Genomic DNA, 26,661 nt, shown 5'->3' on the forward strand with positions numbered 1-26,661 from the left:
GGAGGCTATCGCGTATGTGCGTTTTGAGGATAAAACGGCAAGTCAGCATCCGCTGATCGCTTTATGAGAGGGACATGCAGACTCCTCCCTGTGTCCACGCCGCTGGTGGGACTTGGCTGTGGTTCTGGAGGGTCTTAAACACCCTTTGAATTGATGGGACTTGCAAACTTAAAGTTTGTGTCACTGAAAGCAGTGTTGCTACCAACTTTAGCATCAGCTAAGCGCGTCAGTGACATCCATGCACCGTCAGTGCACTCATCGTCTGCAAAGATGATATTGAAGCCCAACCCGGCTTTTGTGCTGAAGGCGTCGGTCTTGTACTGTCCTATTAACCTCACGGCTTTCCCTGCCTCACAGGGTGAGTAGGGGCCTCTTCTGTTGTGTCCTGTATGAGCGTATGTGGATATGACAACAAGCTTCAGGGTGAGCGATTAGCTTTACATCTCTTGGGCTCCGCCCCGTAAGGGGGCCACCTGTTACTAAGCAACTCCTGTCACACTGGGTAGTGGAGGCGATTGCTTTGGCTTATTCGAGTCAAGGTCTGCAGCTGGCTAAGGGCTTTCGTGCTCCTTCGACTCGGGGTTTAGCCACGTCCTGGGCCTTGTTCGCGGGAGAGTCTGTTAGGATATTTGTGCGGCGACGAGTTGTCCTCGCCCCTCACTTTTATCCGGTTTTACCGTCTGGATGTCTCCAATGTGTGGCACGGGCGGTTCTCCTTTCTTGATCGGTACGGTGCTGCCCTGTTAGCTGGTGTGGCGTGCGTTAAGCTTATCTGCAATATGGGAGCTACAATATCCCACAGTGAGACATCGAAACAAATGTCATGAAATAGAACTTTAGGTTATTTACATAACCTCGGTTCTATGAGTAATATGAGTGAGATGTCTCACTAAGACAATCCTTTTTGCCGCCTGAGTGAGAAGAGGTTTGCTTATTGAATGCCAATGTATTCTTCGCCCACTCTACTTATAGTAGGTGGAACTACGTGTCGCGGATGAATACATTTCATCAGCCAATCAGGTTGGCTTTATGAGAAAGGGCTTCAGTGATATGACGCGGAGGCGTATATCCCATAGTGAGACATCTCACTCATATTACTCATAGAACCGGGGTTATGCAAATAACCTAAAGTTTCTTCATGAGTGCAAATGAATAAATACATAAATAATTGCATAAATGTCCATGAATGATTTAGATGAACATTATTTTTTAAGAAACTGTTGCTCAATAACATAATGATTGAATAATATCAAAATCACAGGTCAAACCCAACATAAAGTTTCTTTAAGAACAACTGGAAAAATATGAAGTTTAAGCAATGCAGCTGCTTGATATAGGAGTGAGAAAATGTGAAAATTAATTGCGCACTTCTGAGATGATTGGCTTAATCAGTCACTATTTCTATATCATACACAAATTCAGTTAGCTCATTTAACAGTTGGGGAACCACAGTATGTTATCTTCAACTCTTCTCTTGTGTGGTAATATGTTTAACAAAAAAAGAAAGCAAGTAGATTGAATATTTACTTACCTATCATTAATGAGAGGAGCTTCTGAACCTTGGAGCTTACCCCTACAACTCTGTACAAGCCTTGATCATTAATACCTAAAAAGTGATAACAATAATCAAAAAATTTTATATTCATGACACAAAAACCTGTCCAATGAGGCACCAATCAAAAATATAACTCTGCAACATAAATCAAGGAAGTCAGTAAAATGCATAAAACAAGAGGCTTATTAGTAAGGAGCATTACTCAAACTAAAAACAAAAAGTGATTTATCAAAGTAAAAAGCAATTCAATTCAACCACATTACACAGCCTGTGAAATTTTACATCAATATTAAGGAAAGTCTGCCCTCTTCTGTCTGACTAATGGCAGTACACATAAAACATAAGCTACATTACATTGCCTAAAATATTGTGTTACTATGCCAAGTGATTTATTTCAGGCAGTGAAATACAGTCAAGTGACAGAGTGATATAAAATCAGGCACTTCTGCATGCAGACTATTTCAAACATTTGTTTAGGAATGGGTTCCTCTCTGGAGCTCAGTGAATGTATGTACTATGTTGTCATTGTTTTTGACTTTTTAAAAAACTAAATATTCGGTAACGGTCAACAATTAATTGTATGATTAAGTATAAACTTTTTTTTTTTATATCAAAATGTGTACAAGCATTATATTAGATAAAGGATTAGCAAAATGTTGGACGGGGTGTTGACACTAAAATCCTTTGCACAGAACTAGGGACCAATGTTCCCTGAAATATGTTTAATTCTAGCAATCTAACAGAGGAGATTGGGTTTGTAAATTGTAAAGACAAGTAACTAATCTGTCTATATGTCACTATGTTTTCAGTTGAGTGAAGCGTTTATTATGGTGGCGAGTGGTTTTTAGGAGCTGAGCTTTGGCCTCTAAATAAAAGTGAAAGAAACTCAGGATACAATTGTTCATATGGAGTGGGTTGGGTGACAATCAAAACTTTGACCTTTTCCAGCCTGTGCTTTGTTGTATCATTACCGTACATAGAACACCAAAAATGCTCCACTAGCACTTTTCTAGGCAGGTCTCTATTAGTTTACTCTATGTGTAAATGTAGAAAAGGTTTTGTGTGATCAACGAGTATAAACACTTTGGGATTACCCATTAGGTGATAAAGCATTATACAAGAGAAGCCCATTTAAGATTTATTGCCCTTTACACTATGACAAGAACATAAAAAAAAGCTCAGCACAACTTTAGTTGAACATGTGCAGAGTTCTGACCTCAATCCTATTCATTGGGAATAATTAGAGCAGCTACTTTTTATTAACTGTAACAGATTGACTGTAATAAAGGGCTGTTCCCAAAGTGCAGACATCCTGACAACATTTCTAATAATATTGTCATTTTAACAGTATGGTTTCTGAAGATACAGTGATTATAGTGCAATTGCACAATCTCAAAAGTTTTTACTATTTCTATAAAGCTCACCTCTCGTCTCTATTGCACTGATAGAGTTCTTTACAAAACTCAAGCCAACTTCATCCAACTGGGCATCGACTGTGAGTGAACAAAACCAAAACGTGATTAATTTCACAATTCATATCAACATCATAAACCCTTGTGCTTTATTACTCCAGAATACTTACTTCCTCTTTCCTTAGACAAAGCCCTTCCCAGATAGTGTCCGATCTAATAGAAACAAAAGAAATAGTAATATATCTGATAATCTTTATATTGTGGTTCCCTTGTGATATCTACAAATGTGTTGGAGAAGACAAATACAGAGTAAAAACAATTTGTTAAAAAAAAGGTATGAAACAGCAAACTAAGTTTTTCTTAAGTGAGAGTAAGTTGTGTAAGACAAAACAGCAGAGGCTGACTCACAGGTTCCTTTCCTCCCATTGCCTGCATCCAAAACTTGTGGTCATCCTCTGACAAGGCCTGTACTGTGAGCACCGTGCCTGGCCTGGGTGGAAATAACACCACATTAGCACAGTCAAAGGAAACTTTGTAATTTCATTAATGACGCTGCAGAAATGACTAAACTTGATTAGAATTCTGACATGAGCTACACATTTCATATTTTCAACATCCCAGCAAGAAAATACAAGTCCTCAAATTTCAACCCCAGATCTGGTCTGTTGCTCTTCTATTAATAGGACAGCAAAGGGGTGACGCGGGGTTAAGATGTCTGTAAAACTGTAGTATTGATGACAGGCGGTCACAACAGGCTGTGAATCTATTCTAAAACCACTCATCATAACTATATGTAGGGCTGCAACTTTCTGAAATTGCAGAAAACAGAAGATACAGAATTTATTTCCTGAAATAGAAATATATATAAATTATTTTTATCATTATTACATTTTATGACAAAATTAGGTGATAATTGCAATGTAATACTGAACTGAATAGATCCTCACGTGCATGTTTTGGGAAAATATCACACATTCACACACAATTTTCCTTTGTAAACGATTGGTCAGAAAAACGGAATTGTCAAGTTTCGTGAAAAATTTGACGTACTTCACCTTCTGAAATGGAAAGAGCTACAGGACTGACAGGTTTTGGGACAATATCACACATTTCCACCAAAGTTTTTGCTGTGAAATGGGTGGTCTAATGTCTAGCTTTAGCAAGTGTAGCAAACAGCTGGACATCAAATCTTGTGCTTTTCTGCATTGTATAAATATCTAATTAATTCCATTACCCGTTTTAAGCGTGTTTGGCACGATTTCAGCACATTTATTAGCCTGTATTGACATCTATTTAGGGAAATACGATGAAAACGGAAACAAAATGGAAAATGTGTACAACTGACATGGAGATGACATGGAAATGGGTAAATTCAAACTAAATTGGGGAAATTTTGAAACTGAAAATCCAAAGTTTTACAACTTGTCCCAAAAGTTGGCTCAGTTTACTCAATGGATGCAACAGCATATAGATGATTTTGCACATTACTGAGGATGCATACCAGCCTCAGTATTGTTATCCTTAAACTTTATTATCTTAAAACATTTTCTTGAGTTAAAAATAAGGAGTAGTTGAGTACCGATCTGTTATGTCGAGGTCTAAACAGAACCTCCTATCCAGCATGTCTGTCGTTTTGCGGACACAAGATTTCAGTGTAACGGACTCAGTCTCCCCCTGAAATACAAACCAACGGAAATTATAAAGGCAATTGAAAAAAAAAAAAGAAGAAAAAAAAAACTATAGTATTTTTCCAGTACTCACAATCTTTCCACCAGATCTGTGGTCAAAAGTTACCATGTGTAGGATTTTCTGCTCTTTGACGAACGTGCAGTAACGCTTGACCCAACTTGAACCAAATGGAGGTGGCCCTAAGAAAAAAAACAAACATGACAGACACATTTATTTAACACTTCTCTGACCATAAAGACTGGTTATGCTTGGTACAGTTATAAATAATTTCAACAAACAATGGACAATCAGAATGTTTCTATTGTAATTAATAATGGGCTTTATTTGAGTGGTTTGTGTTGTTGGCTGAGCTCTGTAGACAGTAGGCCTCACTTTTCTCCTGCACATAGAGGTAGCCTTCATAGCTAATAGAGCTGGTCTGTCTGTAATCCTGGGGTGCCTCTCTTATTTTCTTCATCAGCTCATTTACCTCCGAGCGCGTGCCTTCAAATCGACTCCTTGTCTGAAAGGAAGCAATACGTCATTAAGGAAGTCACTACCTGACACATATTACATCACCCTTCTAAAAACAGGTTACTCCCTAAAAACATTGTGGCCTAACTTCAAAGTTTGATGAAACTAGCCAAATGTCAATCAAAATGTACTGATAAGTAGCTAAATATGAAGCAGAATCATGTTATTTTGAATCAGCAACTGATAGCTAAATAAACCAAAGCAGGCAAGGAAATATTAAATGTAGCCTGGGCAAACATATCCAGATTCAAGATACAGTATATCACATTTTCTATTTTGGCATTATAGAAAATTACAATGTTGCCTATATTGATATATTTTTTATTTTATAGCTTGTATTAAAATACTCGTTTTAGGAGTCACTGCTTTCGCTACTTCTAAGAACAGGATGAAGAGCACAGTTAGATGGTTTGCGATTGCTGAGTGTGAACTCACACACATGCTGTCCCTTATAAAAGAACAAGCCAAAAGTGGCACATATTGTGTAGCAGTTTATTAATAAATGTGCAAGTGTGGTATTTTGCACCAGCAAATATAACCCATAATTGTCTTTCTGGTAATACTTTATCAAGTTACAATTATGCAGATTTATATCGTATGTCGCCATTTTGAGAAAAAATAAAGAGATGAGTTTTGATCGATATCACCTAGCCTTAATTAGATGAAAATCAGACAATTTATAAAATAAATTATGTACTTCTGTTATTGTAAATCACATGGTGACAATCAAATACACGTTTCCTTTCATTTAACTTTTCTGCTTTATAGTAGTCCTGTAGTGTGCATCCAATTCCAGTGAGATTTCACTCTGACACAGGCCATACATACAATCTACAAACTATTGCACATCAGGTTACAAAAAATAAAAACACAAACAAAAATCATTTGATGTCAAAAATCAAAATTGCAGGATCAATAAAACACTGTTTCTTACATTCTGGATGTTAATCTGCAGTGCTCGTTTATAATGATCAAAGTCATTGGCTAGCTCAAAGCCTTGATGATAAAAGGTGAAGACTGTCTGAAAGAATGCCAGCATCTAAAATAAAAAAAGAAACATAATACAAGAATAAAAACATGACCAGGGGAAGTAAAGCAAAAGAAAGCAATCCAGTCACATAATGGCAGAATATCAAGTCTTCCATTAGATCAATGGTTAGAAAAGTGGGTGGAGCTATATATATGTAATTATATATTTCTTTCTTGTCATTTTAATCAACTGTTTCCAAGCACAATTAGTAGAAGACCATTCTATAAAAACAAAAAGGCCAATCTAAACGTATCAAATCAGTCCAACTTAAAACAAGGAACAATGTTTCCAAGATTACAAGCTGTGAATATCGTTCCCTCAGCTGTCAAAGCTAATTTCATCTTTGGAAAGAACAACTGTACATATCAAAGTTATTACACATCAGAGCTTCTAAGGCACTCACTGGTTCCACACACTCAAATTTCTTTCTCTCCTGGATCTCTTGCAGTTTGCACACGTAGTCCAAAGACTCCTCCTGAAAGTGCAGCCTCATGGTTTCCACCTGGAAGTCTGCCTGAGAAGTTGGAGAACACACACCATGATAATTACAGTTATGGAAACCGAGAATGCAACCTCACAAATTTACCGTTCAAGGAATATTTAGGAAGGTTTTTCAGGAGCCTGTATTTTGCTCCTATTGATATATCGAAAACTGACACTGATGATCTTAAAGACACTAGGCTGAATTTTAAACCACACTCACAAAGGCAACAGTGGGACAAGGTTTGCAAAAAAATACACAAATTCAGTAAATATTGCAGTATTATGTTTAATTCAAATGACCAAAAATAAATGTTAAAAAGTCTGACAAATACTATGACCACATTCATCATCTTAAGCCTTTGGCTGCCAATGTCTTTGTAATAATCAGACAAACGTGGAAGAACAAATAATTGCAATCACAAGGGAAGAGTAGAAGATAACTAAGAGGAACAGGAAAGAGGAAAAGGAGGGCGAGGGACTGTAGTACTTAAGTCAGAATGAACTTTGTCAGTAGGACCTTACAAGGAATGCACAGCAAATGCAAACTCTGTTCCGCCTAGGTCAATGTGCAGAGGATGCACACAGTGACAGTAACCAGGGCATAATAAACAGGAAAGGAGCTGCCACTGATTCACATATTTTACTGACAGTAAATCTGTCTCATTAGGTAAAGACCTTGTTGACCCAATGACAATGTCTGCCACGATCAATTTAGCTGCATCAACCATTAAAGCATTAAGAAGTACAAATGGTAAATTATTTACAACCGAACGACATACTGTAGTCCACGACAAACGAGTGGTAGCAAACGACACTCAACATTTAAACTGACATTTACCAGGGGGAAAAAAAGTCTTGTTTTATATATTTTATTTTGTGAGTCGGTCTAAAGATCTGACCTTGGTTTGAACATTGTAATTGCTTTACATTGAGAGTGACAAAGCAGCTGAGAGGTTATTGATTAAGTTCCTGGCTTCAATAGCTTTGAGGGAATCACCAGATCCAGTTATTTACTGTATGTGGACAGAAAATAGTGTACAGATAACAGACCTTTGTGAGATAAGATTCCTTTTGCTTGAAGTGCCTTTACAGTTGGTGAATAACACATCAAGAGCAATACGGTCTTGTGGTTTAACAAATCATAAACGAGAGGAAACAGAAAATACAACTTGTAGAAACGCTAAAATCTGTTGCAATTTTTCTTTTTTTAAACAATTGGTCACTGTGTCACAACAACTGCTGCTGCAGCTTTGGGGAGTTTACAAGGCCAGCAGAAAACAGCACAATTCCTTTCAAACAGGCCAGTAAAACTGTTGTTGGAATGTTTGTAAGTAGAAAGTGTCACCAGATACAAAAAAACCCTTACATTTTACATGACCAGAAATAAAGCATTGACATTTGTGTCTTTGTTGTAGGAGAACTAATTGTCATAATGACTGCGTTGTAGTGAGACGTACCTCTTGTAAATGGGGCTCCTTCTTTTTTGCCGACATATTCAGAAGCTTTTCCAACGAGCTGTAATACTTCTCCGTTTCCTTCTCATACTTCTTTTTTTCCGCCTTGTAAACGATCCCAACAAAGAGCCAGAAAGTCATGGAAGGGTGGAAAACACTTAATCAGTTTTAGAAACGAAGGTAAATGACTATTTGTTATTAGCACCAAACCATTAAAATATCAACAGTCACACAGAAATATGACGTAGAAAAAGTTTACTATGGTGGGAAAAAAAAACATATAATGAAGAGGAAAGATATAATGAAGCATAATACATTACCCGTACTGTACCCAGCTGCTCTTTACGGAACTTTTCCAAAGGCTTCATTAAGGTTTCTGTGATGTTTCTCATCTAAAGCACATATTTTTCTCTCATTAATTGTATGTATAGATAAGCGTAACATAATCTCATACAGAATACAACATGTCAGATTTAAGATGTGTTTGTCATTTCTCATTACCATGTACAGATGAAATAAAATATTTTCCTAAAAACATTACAGTGCAATAATTACAAATTAAAGGTTAAATAATACAAAAGAAAGGTAATTAAAAGAAAAACAAACAAAGGAATATGAGAAAAATATAAATGAGTTTAAAGAATGATGGGAAGACATTTCATATGCATTGCAACACATTTAAGATGTGTTTGTCAATTCTCAGTAACCTGTGCAAATGGCCAAAAACATGACAGTGCAATGAACAAAGGTAAAATAAAATAAAATGAAAGAAAGAACAGAAAAAAATGCATGTGGAACAAATGCATGTTTGCTGCTTTAACACTAAGAAACTGTCTATTATTTTTTTTACTTGTCTGCACATGCTGTCAAAGGTCAACACTATAAGAAGTGCAATCATTATGAGACAGCAATGCATGTTTTGTTATTGCAATAAAATAAATTGATTTATTTTATTGCTTAATTGTGAACATCACCAGCCCTCCCTAAGGAAGGGTAAGAAACCTTTTATTATAGGGAGGATATAAAAAGGGAGAGCAGTGTTACACGTAGGTGGAGGGGAAAGGGAGCAGGAAGGAGAGACTCAAGGTAGGAAATAGAAAGGGTGGGGAAGAAAATATCATTTTACAGTGAGAGTGAAAAAAAAAAATAAAGAAACTGTCTATTGACAGTGTCCAGTACAGTATTAAGCAAAAGGTTACATGCTGTAATTGTTTGTATCTCCATAGACCATTAAAAATGCTAAAATGTAGGTCAGCACTTTCAGGTACTGTCTTTGCCAAGATTACCTCAACACCCTGTTTTTGTTTTTTTGTCCTCCACTTACAGTATACTCAACTATATCACTAAGTAAAAGAGATAAAGGACTAGCATTTACATTACATTACTGCACTTACAACTTTAGCAACAAGATAGTATCCCTGGATTTCTGTTTTTTCTTTCCATGTTTCTACTTTGCTCACGAGGAAACATGTATGTGCCTGCAAACCCAACCCACCTCTTTCCTCTGCTCTGTGATGTCATTTCACTCTGCTGTGGAGTGCTCAGCTGACTCCTGGTTTACTATTATGGTCTGAGCAACGCGCTACAGTAGCCATCCCAGTAAGCTCTTAATTATGGGTTCACATAGACGTTAGAAGAGGAAGGAGTTTCAACTGAAGTCTTAAACACTGAAAATCGCGCACCACTTGCAGAACAATCAATAGTAACCCTACCTACTGTACATTCTCTGTTGTAATGTTCTACTGTTCCTTTTTTTCCCATTATTTTAATATTCACAAACCTGGGAACTGGAATATCAAATAAAGTTTGAATGAGTTTAAGAATTAATCTACAAATGAGAGACTGTGGCAACTATTTTTGCAATTTTTATTATTATTAGAGGTCAACAGATATGGGATTATCAAAGGCCGATGCAGGTACCGATTAAAAAAAAAAAAAAAATTCAGCCGATGGCAAATATCTAAAGCGGTTTTACTTTTTTTTTTTTTTTTTTAAAGCACATTGATTATGAAAGACAATTGAAACACTCATGATATAAATGTATATATTAGAAATTAAATTAAATACACCAATAGAACTCAATATTTATTGAACTTTAAATAATACCCGTACACAACCAAGTAAAACAAAAATCCTTAATAGGATAAGGATATTTGATCAGGCACTATTATATTATATCCTTATCCAATTATATCGGCTTTTTATTTGTAACCCTATTGGCTTCTACCTTATTATTATATTTGTTGTTGTATATTCATACATCCGAATGGATGTTTTTTATGTTCTTTCATTTTCCCTTTAATGGCTACTCTAAAGTACTAAATAAAAAAATAATTAAAAAAAAAATATTGAAAAAACTCTATATATCGGCCGGCCGATATGTAGGTCGACCTCTAATAATTATTATTATTATTATTATTATTAATAAACAAAAATAAATTAAGAAAAAAATGGCATTTAAACATTGACTTTGTATTTTATTGGTTGATTGAAAGGCTGATCCTCAGGTGACTCTTTTCATTGAACAGTGAACCTTTGTGCCAGTATTATCTTATGCAATCTGTCTTGGTCTTTAGAGCTCAGGTGTAATAATGTTGCCATTCTCTCTGTAGCCACTCCCAAGCAGGTGATGACACAGCGACCCTTAGACTGACACAAGGGGAAGAACACTTCACACACTGGTTGCTGTACATTTGTTAAAACTCTACAACTGAGCTACTAAAATAAGGAAATGACAGGTGTAGCATTGTTTTTAAAAATAACCCATTTCAGTGTAATACACACTACTACAAAACCACAGACACACACACACACACACATACACAGGTATTTCCCCACTTTTCACACATGTTTGAACTGGTTGGTCTCACCATCAGCTCTCTTTGTTCTTCTAGGTTTCTAAGGAATGAGGAAAACTCCCGCAAAGACTCATCTGAAATAAAAAAAAAGAAATTGAACTGAAGCAAAGAAAGCGTGTGCACTCCCACTGTGATGTTATGATTATGATCTGCTGCAGGTGAATGCTCATAATTGTCTGTTATAGAAAGAACTGTAAACATTCATTTACTGCACAGGAGAAATGAAATTGACAAAACTGGCACTTTGGTGACGTGAAGCCAACCCACACTTACCAATGCATATCTCATCGTCTGTCTTTGCATCTCCAATGTATTCAAACTGAAACTCTCCCAGGCACTGTGCAAACTTTCTCTGTGCCATCCCAAGCTCTGAAAAACAGTTGCAAGATTCATACAATTAATAAAACAAAGTCACACTCCACATATACACATTTGCACTACCAGGTAAACTCTTTAAATATTCCTACACATGTCATAATGGCATGACGTTCACCATAATAAGGTCTGTTGATATGAAACATTGTTATACAAAGTAGTGATAATGTGCACTAAGCTAACATCCTGTTCGTCTCCACTCTGCCACATCCTGCAGCACAACAAACCCCTGCTGTCTGGTGCCAGCCCTCCTACAGACTCTACAAGGTACCATAGCTGTATGTATACAGCTACTGTATACAATATTAGTCAGTCATACACAACAAGCTTCATTTATAGCACATAAATCACAGTTTGTTTTAATCTCTACATTCTTGAGTAATAGCAAATTAAAATACACTTAAAACATTTTAATCATTAATTTTAATGGATTTCAAATAAATATGCCTTTTTCTGTAAACACCAATTATTGCACGGCGTTATGCTTATTATGTTTGCCTCAACAAATATTAAAACAAGTTTTGTTTTGCTGGGGGAATGTTCTCATGTTTTTTTTAGTAATGTCCATTAGTAGTATGGCATTTGGTATGCTCAAATTTGAGACTGCAATTAATTGAAATTCGATTATTATTACACTCAACGAACAAAATAACATAATCGAGAAACAACTATTTTTAATTATCAGTTTTTTTCCTTTCTTATCTTTATGTTTTATTTGCTAAATAAAACAAACTTCAATGATTTAGGATATCTACAAAGAATAAAGTTTGGCACACACGAGAAAAAACAATTATTAAAAACAAACTGAGTTCTTTAATGCAAGCTCCTCCCCTCCAGCCCGCCCCTCTCAAAGCTAAAGCTAGCCTAGCGTGCAGGCCGACACGAGGAAAGTTGTTACTAGTGGTTGTTGATGATTTGAATTGATTTTACTGATGATTTTAAATGTTCTTATTGATTTTAAACAGTTGAATGTTTTATCATGTAAAGCACATTGAGTTGCCTTGTGTATGAAATGCGCTATACAAATAAATTTGCCTTGCCTTGCCTAGTGATCTTGAAACATGGCAGGAGAAACGCAGCAAAAACACTTGGTAAACAAGCAAGACAAATTCTCTGATACGGGAACACTTTAGGTTTGATGATGAAGACCTAGAGCAAAGACATCACGTGCAACAAGTGTTTTGTTTAATGCAAAAGTGAACATACTTCATTATAGTGTTTGAAAGATTTTGTTTATGTTTAAAGAATATGTTTTATGATTTTTGGTTGACAAATAATTGTGATTTCAATTGGCTAAAATAATCGTGATTATAATTTTTTCTATAGTCGAGCAACCTTAGTTTATACTGGTTTTGCTTAAAAACAATTCACATTTTTGCTTTTTCTTTCATCTTTAACCTTTTTAATCCCAATACATTTTTCAGCATCTTTCAGCTATTTTAATAATTTTCCACTTCTTAAACTTTATACAACTTTCTTATCTCTGCCAAGCGCAGAGGGGAAGGTTATGTTTTACCCTGTGTGCATCTGTTAGCAAGAAAACATGAAAGGTTATGAACGGATTTGGAAGAAATTTTTCAGGAAATGTTGATAATGGGACAAAGAACAGGTGATTACATTTTGGTGATGTTCTGGCTTACCAAAAATGAGAAAAAACAAAAAAAAATAGGAAAATAGGAGCTGTGCCTGAGCCTGCTCCTTTAAGCGCGGTGGCTTATGGGTAATGTACTTGGTGGAGGTCTGCGCTGTCCGAGTGCTCTAGTTTACATTGTTTTACCAAATTCAACATTTTTCAGGTTTTTTTTTTTTATATATAGTTTTAACCCATTATTCCACCTATCGGCTATCATTTCATCCTTCAAATCAAACTTTAAACTTTTTGATCAACCTTTCAGCCCATCATTTCACAGTGCCTTAACTTATTCTCTGCATTCCTTCTTGCAGCATTCAGCGATGTGGGTCAGCACCTGCATTTTCTTCAGGAAATGCAATTAATCTAGTTCTTATTCTTTTTGCGGGTCATGATATTAAGTTGTGACAAAATAAATGAGTAGAGACCTGTTTGAGTCTAAAGCAGATTTCAATAAATTGCCTGTATTTGTGTTAATTTAATCTCTTGCTCCTTTTTTCTCTTTGCATTTTGATGCTCTACATATAACTCAATTACAATCTACCAACACACATTGGAATTAGGATTTTATTTAGTATGTAGGCTACTATACGCCTTTGAATATTTACCCATTGCCTTAAATACTGTACTTTTTGTTTTACATAAACAAAGCCAAACTACTTATTTTTTTTTGTTTTGTTTTTTTAAATATCAATTTTTTTTTTTTTTCAATTTCAAAAAAAAAAAAAACTTTAACCTGGAAAGTCTTTTCCACTGCAGGACACATTGTCACTGCAACCTGGACATTTTGACCAGCTTGTGTTTTTTTCATTCAAATCTAAAAAGGAAGTACTAACTTTCTGCCTTTTTTGTTGTTCTAGGCATATACCTCAGTTAAATTACACGAAAGTCATGTTGCACTAAAGTCAAAGTTGGTTTAAAAGACAGGCAGATTGTACGTTATTTTGCATTTTAAGTTGTTGGCACATGGCATGTTAAAGCCACTGTTTTGAGTGTAAAATATGCCAATAACATATATTTCATACATATAGTTCTCATGAAGCTGTACACATTTACAGATGAGTGGTTTTTTTTAAGTCATACAAAAAAAATTAAAAAAAATTGCAATAATCGCCTTATACTTTAATATCGGGATAGTATTCTATTGTGACCTTTGTATCGGTATACAAATCGTATCGCCAAATGCCAGGCAATACACACCCCTACTTAGCATCCAGGGAACAAAGAATAGAATAATTCTTTATTAATCATCAACAAATTAACACATTGCAGCAACATTGTAAAACACCAAAAGTAAACATTAAGTACAAAAATAAATACCAACATAAGACAATAGTACAAATATACAACTGTGGGACAGACAAATTAGAAAAAGGTAAATATAAGATAAAGTAAAATAATATTTAAATCAAAGCAACAACAAAGACGACGGCATTGGCATGTGTACGCATATGCGTGTGCGTGCGTGCGTGCGTGTGTGTGTACACGCTGCTGATTTAATCTTTTGTGGGGCTAAAAGCTCAAACATGTGAGAAGCATTGAACAATGTTTGCCTGAGCCTGGCACAAAGGGCACTGTTTCTACTTCAGTCAACAGTCCTAAATATATTGCTGGTACATCTTCATCACTGTCTCAAATCACTAAGCACACAATGAAATGTGAAAACAAAGCACCTGCAGCCAAGTCCTTCAACCAATCTGTCACAGCACTACAGGATGGTAAAGAACTGTTCAATACAATAGAACACTGTGTGTATGACATTGTTTACATTTGTTATACTGGGAGAGAAATGTCTCTTATTGCATCAGAAGGAAATTTAGAGTCTTTAAGGACTAATTTAATAAAGAGATCAAAGAAAGGCAAAAATGCCTTACTTATCCACAGAGATTTAGCAAACAGTCTAATGACAGAAATCATAACACAAACAATGATGGCTGCTTTATAGCTAATAATAGCTCATTACTTGGCTCCTAACCAACATTACAAAAGCACATATTAAGTTGGGATCATTAATCAAGAGTGAAGAAGGCCAGCACTCATCCATTGTTGGGATAACACAAGCAAACCAAACTAAAACAGGATGATCAGATTGCTAAATGCCACTGTAGATATACAATAGTATTTTAGCAGATTAGAGAGAAGTGTTATTGTTGCCTAATAATTACTGGGGAGAGAGAGAGAGAGAGAGAGAGAGAGAGAGAGAGAGAGAGAGAGAGAGAGAGAGAGAGAGAGAGAGAGAGAGAGAGAGAGAGAGAGAGAGAGAGAGAGACTATCAACTTGTTATGTCATCTACTATTAAGTGAAAAAAAATTGACAATATATTATTGGCAAAAAACAATATCATTGACATTTTTTTTGACCAAATTAACCTCTTATGTAATGAATGATAATATATAATTAAATTTTATTTCTCATGGATATTTAGTTACCACTGTAATTGGAATGTCAAGAACTGGATTAGCTTCCCCGAGGCTTGCCGGTCAGGGAAAGCTAACATGTAGCTGAGCTGTACTCACGTTACACCTCCCCCCACAAAGACAAAGAGACTAGGTGACAGCCAAGAGAGTTCACTCCATTCATTCCGCTACGAAACAAGCGTGTACAGGTGCTGAGACCAATGTCATCCAGCCTGTTTAGAGGCGGGAAACAAGGAAAACAAACACACACGCACATGGCGATATATCAAGGCCAAAAAAGTTGGAGGTAATCTTTTTCATCGTTTGATTAATTGATTTTTTGATTATCATCCGAGGCCTAGTTATTACTTGTGCAAATTCTGATACACGAGAGCATCAATATTAGGTTTTTGTTTATCAATTGTTTTAAATCTGTACGGAAACCAAGCTAAAGCTACATAGCAATTAAATAGTAATGGGAGCTAAACTCTATACAGGTCAACCAAGTCAGACTACTTTTTCTGGAATTTGCAAATAAAACTGGCGTGAACCCTAAAATAATTTTCAAAAAATGTCCCATACTACTATTTTATTTAAGAATAATTTTCCCTTACCATTTGTATTTGACTGATAACATTTCCATTGCTTAGGTTGTGTAATGCAAGAGAAAATAATGTATAATTTAGTTTTTTCTATATAAAATTTAGATTTGAACATTGTTTCTAAACACTTCAGTTGCGACTTTATAAACAAGAAGTGATTTTTTTTTATTCATAAGAAACATTGCTGATTTACTAAAACAAATCTGGATTTTTTTTTGCCAATAGCTCCATGGCATGTACCAGTAAACCAAGCCATTTAATCATTTAAATGAAATCAATTCAGAGTGCAGTACATGGAATTTAAAGTGAGATACTCTGTGTGCATGGTAAATGCTTTTTCCCCATTATTTAGTACAAGTGAGGCAAGGAAAGGCAAGGGAAATGCATTTGTATAGCGCATTTCATACCATTACAATAGCCCAGTCTCCTGGAGATAAAAGCATGGACCAGTTTCTCCTGATCTTTTTGAGTCATTAAACCTTTCACTCTGGATATGTTCTTTAGGTGGTAGAAAGCTGTTTTTGTAATTTATTGATCTGACTGCTGAATGTCAGATCTGAGTCAGTCGGTCTTTAACTTTTAAAGATCGAGAGACTTAAGATACTTGCTGATAGCAGTCCTCTTTTCCTTGTTACCAAAGACAATCACCTCCATCTTATCGTGATTTAGTTGAAGGAAGTTTTCGCTCATCCAGTAGTTTACTTTTTCTAAGCAGTCCCACAACACATCAATTGTGTGTCATCCGTGTAGCTCTGATAATCAAACTTACAGTTCTGTAAAATTTGTCCTAAAGGAAGCATATAAAACCTAAACAGAAGGGGTCCAAGAACAAAGCCCTGAGGAACCCCACATTGGTAATCTGTCAAATTTCAAATTTTTCGATGCTTACAAAATAACTTCGCTCCTCCAAGTAGGACTTAAACCATTGCATTACTTCTCCATTTAGTCCAACCCACGTTTGCAATCTATGCAACAAAATTGTATTGTTTTCCTATATTTTCTATGAAAATGCATCTCCTGACAGTAAAATAAAACATTTTTACCCTCATCGAAGCACTCTTTACTATTGTGCAGTGTCTTATTTTATTTAGTCTGGTCGGAAGCTTTTTATGCCGCTTGATTCTTTTCAACCATACGTGTTTTTTGTTTGTTCTAATACCTTAACGTACCTATATGGTTTCCTTATTCCATTTCTACACGATTCAAATTAGGTCAGCCAAAACATACAGTCGATATAAAACATCTACACACCCCTGTTCAAATGCCAGGTTTTTGTGATGTAAAAAAATGATACCAAGAAAAATTACACAACTTTTTCCACATTTAATGTGACCTATAACCTGTACCTGTATATTGGAGTCAGCACACACCTGTCACCATTTAAAGTACCTTTGATTAACCCCAAATAAAATTCAGCTGTTCTAGTAGGCTGTTCCTGACATTTTTGTAGCCATATCTTCTAGCACAAGCCATGGTCCGCAGAGAGCTTCCAAAGCATCAGAGGGATCTCATTGTTCAAAGATAACAGTCAGGTGAAGGGTACAAAAGAATGTCCAAAGAATTAAACAGTGAAGACAGTCATCATCAAGTGGAGAAAATATGACACAATAGTGACTTTACCAAGAACAGGATGTCCGTCCAAAATTGATGACAAGACAAGAAGAAAACTGGTCAGGGAGGCTGCCAAGAGGCCGACAGCAACATTGAAGGAGTTGCAGGAATTTTTGGCAAGTACTGGCTGTGTAGTACATGTGACAACAATATCCTGTCTTCTTCATATGTCTGGGCTATGGGGTAGGGTGGCAAGATGGAAGCCTTATCTTACGAAGAAAAACTTCCAAGCCCGGCTTAATTTTGCAAAAACACATTTGAAGTCTCCCAAACGCATGTGGGAAAATGTGTTATGATCCGATGAACCCAAGGTTGAACTTTTTGGCCATAATTCCGAAAGGTATACAGTATTTGGCGCAAAAACAACACTGCTCATCACCAAAAGAACACCATACCTACAGAGAAACATGGTGGTGGCAGCATCATGCTTTGGGGCTGTTTTTCTTCAGCTAGAACTGGGGCCTTAGTCAGGGTGGAGGGAATTATGAACAGTTCCAAATACAGTACCAGGCAGTGTTGGCACAAGACCTTCTGGCTTCTGTTAACAAGCTGAAGATGAAGAGGAAATTTATCTTTCAACATGACAAAGACCCTAAGCACACAGCCAAATCAACAAAAGAATAGTTTCACCAGAAATTGATTGAGGTTTTCGAATGGCCCAGCCAGAGTCCAGACCTGAATCCGATTGAACATCTGAGGGGTGATCTGAAGAGGGCTGCGCACAGGAGATGCCCTTGCAATCTGTCAGATTTCGAGCGGTTTTGTAAAGAAGAGTGGGCAAATATTGCCACATCAAAATGTGCCACACTGACAGACTCTTATCCAAAAAGACTGAGCGCTGTAATAATAGCCAAAGGTGCTGCAACAAAGTATTACTTTAAGGGTGTGCATATTTATGCAACCAGGTGATCTTAAGTTTTTTATTTTTCCCCTTTAAAGGTTTCAGTTTGTTTTTAAATTGCATTGTACAGGTTATAGAAGAGGAAAAAGTTGTTTAATTATTTATCTTGGTGTCATTTTTTTACATCACAAAAACCTGGCATTTGAACAGGGGTGTGTAGACTTTTTATATCCACTATAAAGTGACATTTCCTACTCCCTACATGGTCAAAACATATTTTGACAAAAACACACAATACTGCCACAACCATAAACACACCACATTGTGGTCATAAGTCAGAACAGTATCCTATGTAACTGACAGTAAATAAACCTGCCCTTTACAGATCCATAAAACTATGATAGGCATTCAACTGACTACCTCAAAACTCACTATTATTAAGTTTGGAGGGTTTCCCCTAGTGCTTTATCGGCCTGGCTGGCCGCCAGGCTTTTCTTGACCCCCCGCCAGGCTCAGCGTCACTTGTTTATCTTTTTTAAATAGGTCTTTTTATGGTTTAACCATCTTTTTCAAGATGTGGACGGAGCTGAACATTGTTTTTTCATGAGGAGTGGCTCATCCCACCTTCTAGATATCTTTATTATAAATTAATTGCATACAATAACACAAATAGAGTGACCCGTATGCACAAACATGTTCTATAAAATATCAGCACATAAACCACACGCTATTGTCGCTTGTTTTAATGTGTAAATGCTATTACTGAAGCAGATTATGTAATATTTGTTTACACCTTAAGTTGGGAATTGTTTTGTTTATTTATTGTTTTTATTTGTCGTAATTTGCCCCAAGCCAGATCTAAAAGATCGTAGCAACATAGAGCAAATAATTGTACAATTTGCCATCTGAATAGTCTGCTAATTGTTTCAATTATCGATGACTAATCAACTAATAAAATAGTTGTTAGTTGCAGCCCTAGACTCACTCTATACCATCGCACTAGCATTGAGATGGCAGCAAGCAAACGCAAAAGTAACCAATAAATTATGTAAACACAGTACACTGACTAAAATGAAATATCTATTATGAAAATAACTAATAGTTTTCACATTTTTCATGTTGTAGGCTTGTCAATCACTGAAGCCTCTGAGTTCCCTGGTTTTACCCCTTGGCCATGTTTTTTTATTTATGTTCATTTATTTTGCTTTTAAATGTGACATGCAATGGCTTGTTTTAAGATTCACTAGGATTTAACCTAAGTGAAAACAAATGATATTGTTTATTTTAATTATATTTGTTTGTTTGTTTGTTAAAACCATATTTCAAGATTGTGCCTTTTTGTAAGAGACTACGTTTAACTATCGATAATAAATGGCTTGTAAAAACACATGTCATATTTTAAAATTCCTCTCAACTTAACTTTTGTTTTTATTACAAAAACACGGTGGGCCGCCGGTGGGCTTCTCTACCACCAGGCTTAGCAATTTTTCTGGGGGAAACCCTGAGTTTGTTATGATTAAATGTGCCAGAATGCCAAGACTAAGGACAAAAAATATAAATGTAATGTGATATCAGTCTTGGGCAGTTGTTTGTTATTTATGAATCATTCTCTTTACTTTACAACAGTCCAGAAGCATGAGTATCACATGTGTACCAAGAACACTGATGTCAACGGATAAAACTGCACTCTTTATTAGAGCCATATGCGAGAGTGCACAATCACAGCCTCATTGCATAAGCTGCATGCATGTTTATTCCACAAATAGTGGACATTGCATGGCAAGCTTTTGACCTATTATATCAAACATGAAAGAGGAATGTTAGCTGGTGAAATTAAGTTCTAGCAATAATCAAGAACGAAAACAAACAAATTAAAGAAGAAGAAAAAAGAATCATCTTCATGTGGCTGCTCTGTGTTTGTGTAGCTTTAAACAACATAAATCAACTGGATACAGTCAGTGAACTGAGTGTCTGTTGAGAAGTCTGTACTCTGTGCAACAGATTAAAATGATAGCTGTGATCCTGGAGGAAAGAACTATCACAAGATTGAAATACCACACACACTGGGGCACACGAGAGTCCGAGGCAGAGGCTTCGTCTGCTTTTTGCCTTTTAAAGCAAGGCATTTCAGAGCAAACCTGGGAACTGTCAAACTTGGCTAGTTTCTCTGCAGAGCACCAAAGACCCCAGACTACAGGCTTCACAGTATGAGACGCACACATCCCACCTTTTCCACTGACAGGCTGGGTTTCTATGTTATTTAACAGCATACAAAGAAAAAAGAAGCCAAGCAGTATGACAGAACTGAAGCATTACTGTTTGTTCAGAAGTAAGAAAACAACAAAGGGTAAATCACAACCAATTGACAGCAACAGATCATATTTTTCAAACAGAATTATCATCACAAATATGAAAAACCAACCAACAATTAGGGCAGGGCACAATGAACAAAAACCCATATCTCAATATTTTTTCTCAAAATGGTGATATACGATATAAATCTCGATATTTTTAAGTCAAAGTCTTACCATAAAGACAATTCTGGGTTAAACTCGCTGATGAAAAATGCCACACATTTATTAAACAACTGCATAATATGACAATATTTTGCTCCTCGAAGAGACAGCATGTGAGAGTGAGTTCTGTAGTGTGGCTTGTTTAGGGGATGGTCTGAGTTAGGAAAATCTTTCAAACTGTGCTTTTCATGCTGTTCTAAGAAGTAGCAAAAGCAGCAACTCCTAAAATGATTATTTTAATACAAAATAAGCTATAAAAATACAGTATATATCTCAAAGATATTGAAAAAATTGGAAAAAATGACAATGTTTCACTGTACTGTGAGATTGTACAAATAAAAACAAGTTAAAAAAACAGATAAATCTCAAAATATAGTGGCGATATTGTAGTTTTTTATATCGCCAAAATAGAAAACTTAGTGTATCTTGAATCACGATTTATTACCCAGCACTACCAAAAATAATTCAAATCAAATTTTAATTGATCAAGTATACACCAGCTTATTGTAGATTTATTTACAGTGTGGGCGACCATGGCCGGGTGGTAGAGTGGCAGCCTCGCTTCTGTCAATCTACCCCAGAGCAGCTGTGTCTACAATAGTAGCTTACCACCACTGTGTGTGGAGTGAGAAAATAATGCACATCAATGTGAAGCGCATTGAGTGTCTATGAAAAAGCGCTATATAAAATCCAATGCATTATTATTATTATTATTATTATTGTTTGCACAGTTGCCAGTAACTTTACAGCGAGCAGTCACTTTCAACCAATGAGCAGTGGTATCCGTAAGCCATGAAACAGACATGTTTATTATCTGAAGATACCTCCTCTGTTAACTAAATAAAGTGTATACCTTTCTACGAAAGGTGGAGGCACCTTAGATTGTTTTTACAGTCACTTTTCTTTTTTCCCCCCACACAGTGTTAGCATTCAGAGGCCATAAAAAGTAAATCTCAAAGGTTGGCAGCTGAAGATGTGCACAGGGTTTTTAAGGGCATATGTTTGAGAAGTGTTTATTATGATTTCTGCACTCTCATTGGATGAGCCACTAGGGTCAGGAGTTACCGAGTCAAGGTCCACGGTGTTAGCACATTGTGCATTTCCAACAGTCCTTCCTGTTCCACACTGCCATCTTTTCCAGGGCTCATTCACTGCTCTACTTGCCACCCACCTTTGCCCTTGAGGGAGCAGGCCGGCCCACTGTGTTCCATCCCCTACTCTCTGCCTGCAGAGCGTACATTACTTCATCCATGATTTCCTGAACTTCAAAACAAGTCTGTAGGGTGAGGCTGCACAGAAAACTATCCTGATGATAACAAGCAAGCAGCTGATAGAAGCTACGTTACAGTTCAAGTGATTTGTTATTGTAGAACAGAGGGTTCTAAAATACATCTAATAATGAAATTGAACGCAAAGACGAGGCAAAGTAAAATAAGAAAAAGCCTGAGAAACTTGCTATGTAATTTTAAAGCAGGGCCTCCTTCAGGAATGAAAGATATAAACCGTTCCTCCCACATGACCTCACTTCTTCTTCTAATGCCTTTTTAATGAAAGATTATGAAGTGGTTGTTTGGCAGAATAAAGTCACTGCAAAGTCAGCCAAAGCAAACCATAGCAGGCCACTCTTAAACCTGGTTGCCACAGTCAAGACACACTCCTATTGGGGATGTTCATGGTTAACTGGTTAATCAATAACAAGAACTTTGACTGATTAATACTGAAAACAGGTGATTTAAAACAAAAAAAAATTATTATTAACTTGTCAGTGTGCTCATTTAAACACCTCACATGCATGTTTTGGGACAATATCATGCATTTACATGCCATTTCCCCTAGAAACAGGTGACTGAATGTTTAGTAAATGTATTAAACAGACAAATATGAATGTCACATCTCCCTCATAATCCATGGCTATAATCACACGGCTGTGGGGGGTTTTTGTGCAAAACTTCAGTATGATTCACCAGGTGGTGGTAATTAAAGGTTTCACAATCATCAAATGGCAAAACATATGAATCAATTCCATTTCCTTGGTATATTTCCCATGAAAAACAACAGGTTGTGTGATGCACTATTGTCATACAGCCTGTTGGCACACACTGCGCTCAGGTCTACGTCAAAGCTGTGACTGTGATTGGAATTACGGCTTCCGTAGTGTCATCTGAAGCATATAAATCGTACAATTCATAATTGTTGACTTATTTAACCCTATTTAGAATGTTTTCCAGACATTTAATAGCCAGTGAAGTTATTAAAGTAAGGAAAGACGGAAGAAAAACAGAATTTGGATAAACTGATGCAGAAATAGGTATACAATAAAACAGAACAAAGGAAATTTTGAAACAAATATCTGAGGCCCTATTACCAGCTATTAAAGCTGCAGTTTGTAGAATGCTCTCTCCGCTCCATTTTGAAACAGAAACTCAACCTCCCATACTGGGTTTTTTGTGAATGCTCTTAGCCACTTTTCTCTCCTTAGAGACTAGTGACAAATGTATGGACGTTATCTTGTGTTAATGGAGATTTTTCTGGTCCTTTAGAGACTCTGACTCTCTCTCGTCTCACTCTATAGTTACTGTCTCGAGCAGTGGCAGCTCATCCCAGCTACAAGCACACACGGAGGGGGCTGTGAACTCAGCTGCTTTGAGCGGCAGCCGCATTCAGACTGTAAAATTAATTCACCTTGAATAAGCTTCTCTTAGGTTTACACACGATTTATCCCGTCTGTTCTCGCTCTCCCTCTCAAGCCAGTGCGTGCGGCGGAAACTTTGTAATCCCAGAAGTCCGTGAGAACGCAAAGCGAAAGTGAGCCATTCCTTCTCAGTGTTTGTGACATTATTCTGTTGCTTCTCCACCTCGGTCTGCCTTTTTCCTCTTGATTTGCCATGTAACTGTTGTGCCCAACGCTGTTATGGGGACTTCTGCTGGAAAGTCTGCAAATGCACATTTACTATTGATGGTACCTGACTTTAGTCGAGCAGCCAATAGAAATGCCTAAAACAACTCATGGAGCACACGTGTTTGTAGTAAGAATGTGCGATATATTGTCGTTCACGATATATCGTCAAAACCATTCTTACAGGTAAGAATATGTAATCTCACAATAGAAACAATAAATGCCCATGTCGAAAATTAGCGAGGGCCGCGGACCATTTGTCCCACAATTTTGCCAAGTATGCCCCTAAAAACTTTGTTCCACAGGCTAAAATTGCCCACAAGTTTGTTGTCAACAAATTATTATGCTCTGGAGCGGAGCGCTGTTCACGGCAGCGCCGCCGCGGAGCCTCTGCGGTGTGCACAGCCCCTCCTGCCCCTCAACCCTCACACACACACAGACACCGGTGCACCTCTTGGCTACCTGAAGCTGTCGAGCTGCGATACATCATGGACCACTACTTGGTTAAGACCAGACAACCATCCAACAAAGTGAACCAATCCAAGTTCCTCTGTCATGTCCACCCAAAGTTCCACAAACAAGGGGACAGAGATGAACCTGTAGCAATGATTATGAACTGGAAACTCAACTAAAGCTAACTATGCTAAGCTAACACACCGAAACACAAACTGGGCTAAGAGCTAACGCTAACCACTCCTTATAAGGAATTGACCAAGTAAAAAGAACACATCTTACTGTCAAAAAGCCACAGAGAGCCACCGATTTGTTTATGGTCAGATTTAACACTTGTATGGAAGGATAAAAGCTAAACATGTCACACGTTGTGTGAAATAAATGTTAGCATACTTGCAACTTTTGAAACGCAATATTTTTTCATTATATTTCATGTGTTCACAAGACAAAGCTGGTCCCATTAGACTAATGTAACTATTGAGATTATTACACCAAAGTATCCTGAATGATTACATTATCAGCTCGATCTGGTTTAATTATAGGAAATCAGAGTTATTTATCAACCATAACTTTATGTAACTCATTATAAGATAAATGAAACAAGATTCAGCAGCAGTAAAAACACTAATGACGTTATTTGTGGGTTTTTTTTTTTATAGAAAATAATTTCATTTTAAGTGAGGAAATAAGCTACATACAATAACACTAATAGAGTGATCCATATGCACTAATATATTCCAAAAAATATCAGCTCATAATCTCTGAGTCAGCAGCTTTTGTCACCTTTTTAATGTGTCTAGTGTTGATGTATTCAAATGTATTTGTGTTTGTAAGAAACCTGTTTACACTTTAAGTTGAGAATTGTTTTATTTATTTATAGTTTGTATTTATCGGGATGTTTATCATCATTGTGATAAATATCAGAAATGATCCTGATAATTGTTTTAGTCAATATCGCCCATCCCTAGTTTGTAGCAAGTTTTCTGATTGGCTGACATCCAGATTCCAGAAGCGTCACACTCCTGGAACTTAATTTACAGAGCCAGGAGAAGGAGATGAGATTCACTATCCAGACAGAATACTTTGGATTACAATATGCTTAAAGATGATTATGGATTTTTGACCAAATGATGCCAAAAAAAAAAAAAAAAAAACTTTACAAACTGCAGCTTTTATCAGTTAATGATGGTCGTTATCTGCCATAAAAAATGTTAAAACATGCACCTCTACCTACAGTATATGGCTGTATATGCAATTGTGATGACATAAGGTTCAGCGAAAACTGAGATTTTAGGAATGTTATCTCATGGGCCATTTGCCAGAAGTGCAGCTGTGAACATGTACGCTGTAGCACAGAGTCAGACCACTCTGTAACTCTGTATTTGTCAGTCGATTGATGTAATAGCAGAAGACCTGAGAAGATTAAAAAGAATCAAAACTAATATAGCAGACAGTTGGGTTATCACAAGACTGCAGTCAAATGACGAGCCCTTCAGACATGGTAAGCCCCGGCTTTCTGGATGAGCAAACAAGACGTGTTTGCCGAGGACAACAGCTGGGTGTGGTTGAGAGGGTACAGACAGGACACAGTTCCTGTAGGGGAAACACTCTGGAGCAACATGATGCGCTTCTGTTTCAATCTCTTGGACTTCCATGTCACAGCTCACTGACCAGAGTCCTGTTTTAAAGTTTCCTCTCCCCACCAAGGACTTTCCGTAAGGGGACACATCCTCCCAGCTGTAGTAACAGAGAGCCTGTGACAACTTGGGCAAACACCGGATCATTCTGAGGTCAATCAGACAGTAACATCTTTTGTGCTATTCAAACATTTACTTGGAAACAAGATGATATCAGAGTTTCAAGTAGAATACTAAATTGTTACATTTCTACATCAGGGCTGGGACTTGTTGGCGGACATTGCTGCTGGGTCATTGAGAGGTTGGAAAAACTTTATCTTAAAATAAATTCCACTGATTAAATTATTCTAAGACAAAATTCATACTTAGAAAGTCAAGCTTATCAGCTTCAAAGGTTGAAATCACAAACAAGCATATTTTTAAGAAAGCAAAGTGTTTATTTTCTGGCATGTCTATGAAATAGTAAAAGAATCTTCAGTAAATTCAAGAATAAATCTATATTTCCACCTAAAGCATCATAGCTTATGCATTAAATGTCACAATGGATTCTTATTGAACTTCCAACTGCCACCGAGTCATATGGAGGACAATCCAATCATTCAACAAACAAATGTGAATGGCATTGATTATCAACTAGCTATTACTGTAATAGTTATGATAATACCTCTGCACAGTGGGTAGAAATTACTGAAAACTACATTTTGGAAGCC

At 36.7% G+C, this 26,661-nt stretch overlaps 1 protein-coding gene across 1 annotated transcript in view; it reads right to left on the reverse strand.

Annotated features, from left to right (window-relative positions):
• Positions 1–26,661, reverse strand: part of arhgap10 (Rho GTPase activating protein 10) — a 64,300-nt gene that overhangs the window by 28,383 nt on the left and 9,256 nt on the right. The window contains exons 2-14 of the mRNA XM_028443027.1: positions 11,268–11,363; positions 11,007–11,068; positions 8,457–8,528; positions 8,140–8,241; positions 6,603–6,713; positions 6,104–6,208; positions 5,029–5,158; positions 4,729–4,835; positions 4,547–4,641; positions 3,376–3,457; positions 3,138–3,180; positions 2,980–3,048; positions 1,532–1,606 (exon numbers count right to left, since the gene is read on the reverse strand). Of these exons, the coding sequence (XP_028298828.1) occupies positions 1,532–1,606; positions 2,980–3,048; positions 3,138–3,180; positions 3,376–3,457; positions 4,547–4,641; positions 4,729–4,835; positions 5,029–5,158; positions 6,104–6,208; positions 6,603–6,713; positions 8,140–8,241; positions 8,457–8,528; positions 11,007–11,068; positions 11,268–11,363 (1,149 nt within the window). The remainder of the gene's footprint in view (positions 1–1,531; positions 1,607–2,979; positions 3,049–3,137; positions 3,181–3,375; positions 3,458–4,546; positions 4,642–4,728; positions 4,836–5,028; positions 5,159–6,103; positions 6,209–6,602; positions 6,714–8,139; positions 8,242–8,456; positions 8,529–11,006; positions 11,069–11,267; positions 11,364–26,661) is intronic.

Source organism: Gouania willdenowi, chromosome 1, assembly GCF_900634775.1.
Source record: "Gouania willdenowi chromosome 1, fGouWil2.1, whole genome shotgun sequence".
NCBI classification, from domain to species: Eukaryota; Metazoa; Chordata; class Actinopteri; order Blenniiformes; family Gobiesocidae; genus Gouania; species Gouania willdenowi.